Source organism: Mycetomoellerius zeteki, unplaced genomic scaffold (assembly GCF_001594055.1).
Source record: "Mycetomoellerius zeteki isolate Tzet28-1 unplaced genomic scaffold, Tzet1.0 scaffold119, whole genome shotgun sequence".
NCBI classification, from domain to species: domain Eukaryota; kingdom Metazoa; phylum Arthropoda; class Insecta; order Hymenoptera; family Formicidae; genus Mycetomoellerius; species Mycetomoellerius zeteki.
The window spans coordinates 567,237-578,535 of record NW_017256116.1 but is presented as its reverse complement, the minus strand read 5'-3'; the positions used below and the strand labels follow the sequence as shown (position 1 = coordinate 578,535).

The window sequence follows — 11,299 nt, the reverse complement described above, 5'->3', positions numbered from 1 at the left end:
AAAGTGACAAATAAACGTCCATCGCAATTGTTCGCACGTTATAAATCATAATTTATGAATCTGTTCTTTATATATACAGCGTACGATTTATATTCTCATATCAACAAAATTTACAAATAACGATTAGCAACTGATAATATAAACTTGAATAAATTATAAGATAATCATTTGCGACGATGGATCATGTTCATTTGCGCGGGAATCGTGTGTTTCCTCATAACATATTTCTCTTAGGTAATTAGGTTATTCTATTCCCAGTAAACACAATGTTACATGTAACGTAAATGTAACATGCGATGTCAGCTCAACAAGATAACTGTAATATAACAGGTTATCTTGTTGAGCTGACATTACACGTACGTTACATATAACATTGTATTTACTGGGTTATATTGTTAATGTGTTTATATAAATACGTGTATATCATTATTATAATGTAACGGATCATGCAATTGTTATAAAAATGGCATTGCTGCGCAATGCGTTAAAACAAAGAAATGCATTGTGTTAATTCTTCACAGCTTACGTTTATTTTTTTGTCCTTTCGATACAATCTTTCACAAAGTATTTATTAATTTTTTACTTTTAATTATTATATATCAAATATATTATATATAAAATAATTTTTTCTTATGTTCTTTTATTGTATACATCTTAAAGTTAATAAAATTACTTTAAAACAAATATTTTACATAGTTAATAAGATTGCATCAGACACATAAATCGCTGTATATTAAAATTTTGAGAAACGATAACTTCGAACGACTAAATATGTTTGAATATAAACTGAAATATGTTTAATCCTTTCTATTGTTTCTCTCTTATTTATCAGTCTAGCAATTATTTACATCACATTTTAGCAGCGTAATTTGCAAACAAGACCCATTCATTTACTTTTTAAGAAACGATATTTTTCTAGTTTGAGTTGTGATTAAATAATATTTACAATCATTTATTTTATTTTTAGACGTGTCGATTGAAGACACTTTAAATATCTCCATCGTATGAGATCGTGATTAACCACGACTCCGTAAAATCGCTAGAGCCAACCATATCGAGCACGTCTTGCCAATGTATCGTTGTACATGACAAACAAGAGCAAATTCGACAGGACCCGTGATATTGTGAACCTTCGTGGCGGCTATTTGCTCCGCCAGTTCATCAAAGGCTGTCTGACGCAGGTTCAGGAGGAAACCATGCGTGTGATAAGCTCTGTACAATTGTTTCAGGTCCCTTTTGTCCACTTGAGGCGTCATATCATTCGGAATGTCGGAAACAAAGCTTCGCAAAACGTTGACCGCGTGACGATTAAATATCGTTGTTAAACCAAGAGCGCTGCGCCAGCTGGACAATTTGTCTCGCAAATATTGCTCCATTTCCGGCGCGCTTTCCTTTTCCTGCGCATCTTCCTCGGGTATCTGTATCACTGTCGGTTCCAACGACTGAACGGATCGACTGCTGGTTGATGTGGCGATGGACACGAGTGGCCGCCAATCTTTGCTAATCGTCACGTTGTATTTTAAATTGTGAGGCAAAATAGACTTCTGCATATTCTCCCATATCTATAATAGCGAAAATGTTATAAAAACGGGGGAAAACTATAAGATAAAAAATTAAGAGATCACAGATCACGAAGTGGGAAAGGAATGTAAACTTGTGATTGTTTGGAAAAATGAATTAATTTTTTTTATACTAACGCCAGAGTGATTGATCAAGCGAGATACTTTCATTAACGAACAGCGACTGTCACTCAATTTATAACGATCCCCGATCTCGGGATCCCACAGAACGATGTCGTTTTTCTCGATGCTTAAAACAAATGCGGTCCAACGGCTTATTTGTGAAGAACCTGTGCCCACAAATATATGCTTTGAATAAAATCACGCTTCAGTGCATATCGACGAGACAAAAATGATAGCGTAGTTGCCCAGAAAATTGATAGCAAATTATCGCCAAATTGGCATCAAACTCGAGTAGAGTTGGTGACACCTAATGCAATCTGTGTCAGCAACAAGTTTAAGTATTGCTATCAAAGCTTTCGTATGTAGATAGCAAAAACCGAGCAAAGCTTTAATCAATTTTGATTTTGATCGTTGTCATCAATTTGCTATCAAGTTGTCAACAAGCTTTGTACAGTTTTTCGATAATTTGTTGTCATGTTACGTCAGCGGATTTTGTTGTATATCTGCTATCAATTTACTGACCTTATCAAGCAGAACAACAGTCACGATAACGTCAAAATGACATTAAAATGAATCGAAAATGATTGAAAAATGACTTTTAATGATCATTTTAGAGTCATTTTCACATTTTGATACCACCCTGGTGAAAAAGTTTCGCTAAAATTATTCCATGTTTTGGAACGTTTCAGCGAAATTGCTGAAAATTTGCTGAAACTTCAGTGAAAGTGAATTTTTCAGCTAACATACTGAAAAATCACTGAAATCCAATCGAAATTTCTCTGAAATTCTTGCTGAAATTTGTCTGAAACTTTTGTTGAAATTTTTCTGAAATTTTGTTGAAAATGAATTTTTCAGCTAAAAATTACTGAAATTAAACTGAAATTTTTTTGAAATATTGAAATTTTGTTGAAAAGTGTTTCAAAACGTGGAATAATTTCAACAACATTTTTCCACCAGGAAATGATTTGTTGTTCTGTTCGGGTATTGAATATAATAGAATTTGCAAATTTGGTGCCTTTTTGTCGACAGAAATTTGTATTTAACAAGCATTTGATAAAATTTGTTTTCGACAGACTTGGACTGTGTTCTAAAATTCTCTGCCAGGCTAAAAATCTATAGTTCACATTACGTGCACCATAGATTTTCGGCACTGGCAGTGAATTTTAAAACACAGCTTTGGTTGATTGCACAATGACGTACCTAGCAATACATACGACTGCAAACCGAAACCTTGCAGCATTGTTGCCAGTAAAGCCGCTCTGCCGTAGTGATCCACCTTGTTCACGTTTAAGGCCTGGCGCGGCGGGACCGGGCCGTAGTGCATTGGCAACGACTGTAGAAGCATGGTGAGCCGTGCAGCGACGTCGGGAGTCTCTACACCGGCTATTTTGTAAGGCGTCGCCAGGCAGCGTTGGATTCCCTTTAACAAAGTATCGATGGCGTTAGCTTCCAAAGACTTGGTATTGCCGGGCTGCTCCATCTTCATCAGCACGTAGATCCGGGTGTGCGAGCGACCCGGGCTGGCTTGCACGTAGCCGAACGACAATACGGGACTGAACAGAGGAGACAAAGCGACCCAGCGTTCGAGCTCCTGATAATTCCTATGACTTTCCAGAGGTATTCTCGCTTCACCAAGCCATTGCTGACCCCAAACGGGGTGCTGATCGTACAGGCGGAATTTCACGCAGTGTTCACCGTTCTGCCTCGGCAATTCGAAGTGCATGGTCTGTTGCCAGATAGGTGCTGGCCCTTCCGCCGTTGCGGTCGTGTGAACGACGTTGCCCCATTCCACTTCCAACAGAGGAGTGACCAGCGCCGATTCCTCCCTCACCGGCACCTCAACCCCTCGCAGGATGGTGACTGCGAGGATCGTTCTCCCTATGGTGTGATGTCTGCGATTGCTGGATGACGGTCTGAGCGGCCGGCTAGCCTGGAACAAATTCTTCAGAGACACGTCCAGCAGGGAGAACGCCGATTGCTCGGTCACAACGATGTCCGGCGGTTTTGATTCGTGCGACGACGCTTTGCGAATCACGCCGACGTCCGTGTTGAAAACCAGAGCCGGATCCATCAGCAGAAAGTACTTGACATCTTTCTTGCTGGTGGAACGTTTGTGAGGTCGCGATAAGGAGAGACTGTTTTGCGGATCGTTCGGATCGTTGCTCGGTCTATAAAGATAAGCATTACTCTCCTCCGGCTCGCTGCTGCCGTCCGTCGACAAGGAGATAGTACAAACGACAATCCCGTCGTACATTCTACCCGAACTGCCGCTGATCGCGAAATCTATCTCCACCTTGTGGTCTCTAACGTTACGTTGGGGCAACGGTAACGGAAGCACGCTGGACATCCCGTGTCGGGCGTGCACCTGTATCGAGAGATTGTGGCATTCCGAGTTTCTCATGAATAATTTGTACAGCTTCCGATTGAATGGGCCGTTTGCCGTGAATATCAGCTTTCTTTTGAAGAGCAACGAGACCGAGACGATCTCAGGGATCGTCCCGGGCCGATCTTCCTCGCGCGGCGCTTGAACGCGGACGTCCCGCACTGCGATTTCAACGAGTTTCCCACGAAATCGCGGCTGTGATTCGTAGTCCAGCGATTTGACGTCGTCGAGTCGATAAGGCTTGACTATCTTGTCGGTGAATGGATTCTCGGAAACGTAAAGTCCGTCCTCGACCGACGTGTTTTTATTATCCGACACTCGCACGGTTTTCTTGCTCTTCGTAAGCACTTCGTTCGTTTTCCGATTGTCATCGATCACCGGATACGCGTAACAGAGACTAAAGTCTTCCTCAGTTTTGTCTTGCGAGCCTCGTGCAGATCCGGTTATAAAATCAATGTCAGAGGAAGACATGTCGCGATTATATATATAAAAAAAAAAAGAAAGGGCTTTACTCCAAGGTGTTTTAATTCCCACGTGATTTATTTACGGCATACAGCTGTTATTTATTATTTAACTTTTAATGAACAATGTCAAAATTTCTAAACTATGGTTCTAAATTATCTCTAATTTGTGTTAAATTTTCTCGTCACTATATGTTATAGAACTATTGTAAACATAAAGCTCTTTATTGCTGCACTGTATTTTACTAGAATTTTCCTTTTGCACAATACCAAGTATACTTATTTCATTTTAAGTACAAAGAGTGTATACTAGTTCAATTATAAAAAAAACTTTAATTATATAAAAAAAACAGGCTTATACTGTGCCTGTAATCTGTGTACGGAATACGGAACTTAAATAATCGCAAATAATAAACGTTTGTTTTGGCGTCTTCGGTTTCCATGGCAACGATCCTCGCGCTGACAGCTGATAGCCTGACAGATCAGCTGACAGCGTTCAAATCGAACAAATAGCGACATCTCATAAAGTCGTTTCAAATGAATTAGTATGAATACGTGGCTCCATCGATAAACACGCGTATCAACGATTGATTGAGAGAGCGGTGGAGAGCGGCGCCGAATAGCGGCAAAAAAAGGTAGGAGACACGAAAACATAACCTTGCTCATCCAGCTTGTAACAGTTTGTGACAGTTCATAGTTGTGACAGCAGATTGATATTTTAATTTGAGTGAATTAACGGACTTCATTGACGATTGATTGTAAGGACGTTAATTGGTCTTAAATTGCGAGAATGGACGAGGAGATGGATGCCGTGAATGAGGAAGTTTCTCCAGAAGGAGCCTCGGACGAGGAAGAGATGGTGATGAGCGAAACGGAGGAGAAAACCGAGGAAGTAGTGGAGATCGAGTCGGAGAGCGACGATGATGACGATGATGACGACGAGGACGCTAACGAGGCCGAGGTGAAAGCCCTGGAAGCTTCTTTGTCGACAAACCCGTATAACTATTCCAGTCATGTGGCCCTGATCAACAAATTGCACACAATGGGCGAGCTCGACCGTTTGCGAGCCGCCAGGGACAATATGAGCAACTTATATCCGCTAAGCCCCGAGCTCTGGCTTGCTTGGATAAGCGACGAGATCAAGTTAGCGACTACTGATGACCAGAAGACTGAAGTAGTCAAACTGTGTGAGCGAGCTATCCAGGATTATGTATGTAAGTTTTTCTTTGATTGCCTTAAGTCGTAGATTTGAAACCATTATTTGTATGGACAAGGAGACGTAACACCGTAACTGTGTACTTTCAGCTGTGGAAGTATGGTTGGAATACCTACAGTTCAGCATTGGATATATAGGCAAGGATGAAGAAAAAGTTCGCCAACTCTTTGAACGTGCATTGACTGTTGTTGGAATGCATGTCACAAAAGGAGCGATAATATGGGAAGCATATCGTGAATATGAAAATATATTATTTGCCTCTCTATTGCCATTGGTAAGAGATACATGCTGAAGTAAACATAACATAAATAAACTTTCCGTTAGACATTATAATATTTTTCTTTTTCTTATATTTATATTTATGTCCTTTGTCCTACATTTATGTTTTAGGATGATGATATTGAAAAAAGAAAAAACAAGGCTCAATTGGAACGCATTGTAAGTTTATTCAAACGTCAATTATCTAATTCTCTTTTAGACATGGATAAGACATATGAGGAATACCAGTCGTGGTGCGCAAAATATGATACAGAAGTAGATACCGATGAAAAGTCCATTTCGAAATGCTATAAACAGAGTTCTGCTAAATTAGAGTCGTTCCTTCCTTACGAGGAAAAGCTTATCTCTGCACAAAACCAAAATGAACTACTTGACGCTTATAAAGGATACTTGTTATACATGAAACAAAATAACTCAGATCTTGTTAGAGTTCTATATGAGAGAGCAATAACTGATCTAAATTGTTTTGAAACGTCGATTTGGTTGGATTATATCGCTTATCTTGGAACATTCCTTGGTGCTCAATAGTTTGGCAAAAATGGATGAGATCGTATGAGAAATGGGACAAACGTATATCGGAATTACAAACGCTATTAGAGAATGCCTTGTCTGCTGGGTTTTCAACAGCAGAAGATTATCGTAATCTGTGGATTATGTATCTTGAATGTCTGCGGCGCAGACTCGATCAATATCCTGACGAAGAGAGGGATAAATATCTGGATGTTGTTCGTAAAACGTTTAACAGAGCGTGTGAGCATCTGGCAAAATACTTTGGCTTGGATGGCGATCCTAATTGCGTTATCCTACAATACTGGGCAAGATTTGAAGCAATACAAGCAGATAATATGGAACAAACTAGAAGATTATGGGCTGATATTCTTTCGCAGGAGCATTCTGCAACAGCTTCTTACTGGTTGGAATACATAATTCTAGAAAAGTAATTATGTATATTTAATTATAATGACTTATATATATTTATGACTTTGTTCTATTTTTAAAAACATTTTTCTAATTTATTTATAGAAGTTACGGAGATTCAAAGCATTTAAGAAAACTGTACCAGAAAGCTTTAAGTTCTACACAAGATTGGCCAGAAAGTATAGCGAATTCATGGATAGATTTTGAGCGTGATAAAGGAACTTTGGAGCAAATGGAGTTCTGTGAAGCGAAAACGAAGGAGAAGCTCGATAAAGTTATGACAGAAAGACAAAAAGCGCAACAAATTCTTTCTCAGAGTGAATTGTCCACACAAAATAAGAAAATGACGAGTAAGAGAAAGGTTGATGATGGCAAGTGGAAAAATTTAGGAAGTTCCCCATCGAAAATCGTGAAAACTGATGTCCGAATAAAACCTAAATTACGAGCAAATATTTTGAATACTGATAAGAAAACAACAAATGATCAAAAGAAATCAAAGCCAGATGTCGTACCACCACCTGGTTATAAAATGACCGAGGATGAAGATATGGATGATAAAGATAGTCAGCATGAAGTAGATGATAGTATTACAATTTTTGTCAGCAATTTAGATTACAATACGACCGAAGACGAAGTAAGAGATGCTCTAAAATCCATTGAACCGATAACGTTGTTCAGAATGGTTAAGGATTACAAGGGACGTAGCAAAGGATATTGCTATATACAATTAAGTAGTGTAGTATGTATAGTTTAACATTTAATAAATTTCAAATGAAAATGTAGCTAAGTGTAAATAAGTAAAAAAGGTAATCGTTGAAATATATGTATAAATTATAATTATTATAACATTTAATTTCATATCTTGCCTTAAAATTTTGAAACATTAAAATAAAGATATAATTGTTTAATCTACTGTTTTAGGAAGCCGTGAAAGAAGCTTTGAAATTAGATAGAACACCTATAAAAGGACGTCCTATGTTTATTTCAAAATGTGATTCTAACAAGAATACCAGAAGTTCAGTATTTAAATATCGCTCTACGCTTGAAAAGAACAAACTCTTTGTTAAAGGTACGACATGTTTATCAATAAATCGTATACGCGCAATGATTACAAAATTATTTTTTCTGTATTTTTCTGAGCAATCTTTTTACGTTTAGTCAAATCATACATTTTCAAATTCTCTGAATAATATTTTCTGGTAATATCACTCCTGCATTCAATATTATGTTTAAGGACTTCCACTTACAATGGCAAAAGAAAAATTGGAAGAGATTTTTAAGGTTCATGGAGATGTGAAGGATGTTCGCCTAGTTACTTACCGTAATGGACACTCGAAAGGGTTGGCTTATGTTGAGTATCATGACGAAGAAACCGCTGCAAAAGCTCTTTTGAGCACAGACGGTATGAAGATTCAGGACAAAGTAATCAATGTTGCAATAAGTCAACCGCCCGATCGCAAAAAAATCGAAACAGAGGAAAATACAGACCAAGTAAAATCACTAGGTGGGACATCGACGAGCCGTACAGCATTTGGCGTGCCCAAGACTTTATTGTCTATGGTTCCCCGTAATGTTAAAAAGAGTAGCAGTAACGGCAGTGCAGCTCCGGATGGAGATCACACGCAGTCGATGAGCAATCAAGATTTTAGGAATATGTTTCTCAATAAAAAATAACTTGCTGTATCGTACGAGCATGTTTTTTCTCAGTCTATTAATGTCGCATTAATTTTAAAACTTATATTGGCTATATATTATGTAATATTAAAACTTATATGTTAGTAGTAATACTGTTACAGTGAACGGATTTACCGTTAAAATTTATCAAATGTGCGTTGTATATTGTGATATACAAGTGCTGTTAAAAAGTCAAATGTGCAGGTACTACAAAATTCTGTACGTTACATTATTATACATTAAAAAATGTATAAATTGTATTCAATTATGTATGCGTATATACCAGTGCTCTATTTTTTTACGCATGTATAAATGTTTTTTTTTTTCCTAAAAAAATCTTATGTTCTAGGAGAGATGCCACAATCCATAGAGATAGATAATTATTAATTCAATATTAGTCAACCTAAACTATTGGTACAAATCAATCTTTCTATTTTATATTAAAAGATTATGAAGGAAAAAATATATCACAAGATAAATAATTATATAAAATAAATATAGAGAGAGAGAGAGAGAGAGAGAAAACGTGCTGAGTATGAAGACATATCGCTTGAAATGCAGTCTCTTCATGAGTGAATGCTATTTATGCGTCTGTCACGTTTGAACGTCAAGCTAGAGTTAGAACAAATGTACTTCGCACGACGATTCGAGTATTGATTGAATGGAAAATCGCTTCGATTGATCGGAAAATCCCTTCGAGCTACTTTTTCTCCATGGTGGAAGTATATTTCCATGGTGAAAGAATATACTTCCATCATGTTTTTCTCCAGGGTGCGATACTGACAATTGAGTACAGTTCTACAGCTCAAGCTGCGTGTTTGATACATGATGATGTCGTTTATGCCTCGGTGGAGCAACTGGCGGACTCTCCTGCACCAGGAGTCTCCTCGCCATGAGCCACTTTTTGGCTCTACCAGCGTGATAGTAGTACGTGTAAAGCAACGCCATAGCAGCCAGCACCACCAACAGGCACGTACCAGCGATGATAACACTGAACAGCCAATATGGTCCGGATCTCGGCAACGGACTCGTGTCCGTCGGCAATTTGTCTGTGGGTGTGGGACTAGTCGGCGGCCTTGGTGGTAACGTCGCCTCGTTATCACCAATGACGATATCAGCACAGGCTCGAAATTCCTCCTGAGGCCCACATCCCACCGCTCCTAAACATCCATGTAACTTTGTGATTTGATGTATGGAAAAATTCTATCTAGTATTTTACTTATTATACACACACACACACACACACATTATAAGCAATGTTTACGATTATATATATATATTCTATAATTCTATAACACATTGTTTCCAGATAAGATTAATCAAATTTAGTTTTTATAAAAATATCACGAATTGTTAGTAGTGTGCCAATTATTCACATGGAGTAATAAACTAAACACGCTTTGCTTTACCAAACGAAGCCATCAAATGATGGTGTTATGCAAGAAGAGTTGCAACTCTCTTGAGTCATTCTTATTATGTAGGATAAAGTAATAGCACTTTCTAGCGCTCTGATAGAATCTTAATGATGTATGGCAGGATTACTGATTGTTATATCATATACATATATAGTTAAAATATACGAATCAAGAATATAAGATAAAATTCACAAAAATGTTTTTAGATTATTTGCGACACGGCAAAATGCTTGTTCCAAATCGTTTTTCATATGTGAACTCTGACCTACTTTAACTCTCTGTTGCCATTTGGTCCATTATAAATTTAGCAGATAATACATATTTGTTTTTTTTTTCAGAGTCTATGTTTTATTTTAATAACAGCGGCCTTTCATGTTTCGGTAATCCATAATATAAGAGTGACCCATTTTAATCTATCACCCCAAATATTCCCTTGCATTTTACAAGAAAATGTTTCAAACAAAAGTTGTATGGTTTCAAGGGGGCCATAAAATGGTACTATTGGTTTGACCTTATGTCCTGGATAATATTTGTCAAGATCAAGGCCATTGGTGATTTACCTCTTATTTTCATTTTTACGTAAAAATGAATTTTTAATGCAAAAATGAAAATAAGAGGTACAGCCTGCAATGGCCTTGATCTTGACAAATGTTATCCAGGACATGATCCTGAACAACATTTAAGAGATTTTAGCCGTCGGTCGGACAACTTGCGTAATACTAATGCCGGCTGTAACTTTCGAGCCTTATAACTCGAAAAATACTTAATGAAAAAATATTTTATTATAGTGCTTTGGAAAGCTCTCGAAATAAGCTACAAGAATATGTAATGAAAAATAGTGGGTTTAATTTAAGAAATTGGAGGTGACCTTCATGTGACCTTTAAGAGACTATCCAAGATCAAATCAATGGTACCATTTTATGACCTCCTTGAAACCGTACAACTTTTGTCTGAAACATTTTCTTGTAAAATGCAAGGGAACAGAAATATTTGGGGTGATAGATTAAAATGGGTCATCCTATATATCCTGATTCATAGTGACGCTGCATACACATTTTGCGGTCAAATGTCAGAGAGAATCGACGTACCTGTGCCGTTGCCACAATCGCCCCAGTTATTCCCGGCAATGTATCGCCACTGGAAGACGCATTGAGCGCAGGTCAGACCCTCCGGTAATTTGTAATAGCCCTCGAAGACCCGGTTGCCGGGACCAGGGTAATAACGGGTGGATCCATTCTCAGCATGCAGTAGGTGTTGGTCCAGGCATTCCT

At 38.0% G+C, this 11,299-nt stretch overlaps 3 protein-coding genes across 3 annotated transcripts in view; 1 reads left to right on the top strand and 2 right to left on the bottom strand.

Moving 5' to 3' along the window:
- Positions 1 to 957: 957 nt before the first annotated feature.
- LOC108729907 (coiled-coil and C2 domain-containing protein 2A) lies at positions 958 to 4,536 on the bottom strand. The gene is made up of 3 exons (XM_018459280.1): positions 2,883 to 4,536; positions 1,698 to 1,849; positions 958 to 1,562 (listed from the first exon to the last, which is right to left on the bottom strand). Exons 1-3 carry the CDS (start codon positions 4,534 to 4,536, stop codon positions 1,017 to 1,019), a joined length of 2,352 nt encoding a protein of 783 aa, XP_018314782.1. The 3' UTR covers positions 958 to 1,016.
- Positions 4,537 to 5,198: 662 nt separating this feature from the next.
- On the top strand, positions 5,199 to 8,935 carry LOC108729735 (squamous cell carcinoma antigen recognized by T-cells 3). Its single transcript, XM_018458968.1, is given in 7 exon segments — positions 5,199 to 5,740; positions 5,832 to 6,016; positions 6,133 to 6,525; positions 6,528 to 6,958; positions 7,045 to 7,678; positions 7,861 to 8,008; positions 8,174 to 8,935. Coding segments are annotated over 7 exon segments (2,655 nt in total). The 5' UTR covers positions 5,199 to 5,316; the 3' UTR covers positions 8,614 to 8,935.
- A 183-nt stretch (positions 8,936 to 9,118) lies between these two features.
- Positions 9,119 to 11,299, bottom strand: part of LOC108730414 (uncharacterized) — a 6,966-nt gene continuing 4,785 nt past the window's right edge. Inside the window, exons 3-5 of the mRNA XM_018460104.1 lie at positions 11,117 to 11,299; positions 9,383 to 9,773; positions 9,119 to 9,327 (exon numbers count right to left, since the gene is read on the bottom strand). The exon at positions 11,117 to 11,299 is cut by the window's right edge and continues 148 nt beyond it. Of these exons, the coding sequence (XP_018315606.1) occupies positions 9,412 to 9,773; positions 11,117 to 11,299 (545 nt within the window). The 3' untranslated portion in view covers positions 9,119 to 9,327; positions 9,383 to 9,411. The remainder of the gene's footprint in view (positions 9,328 to 9,382; positions 9,774 to 11,116) is intronic.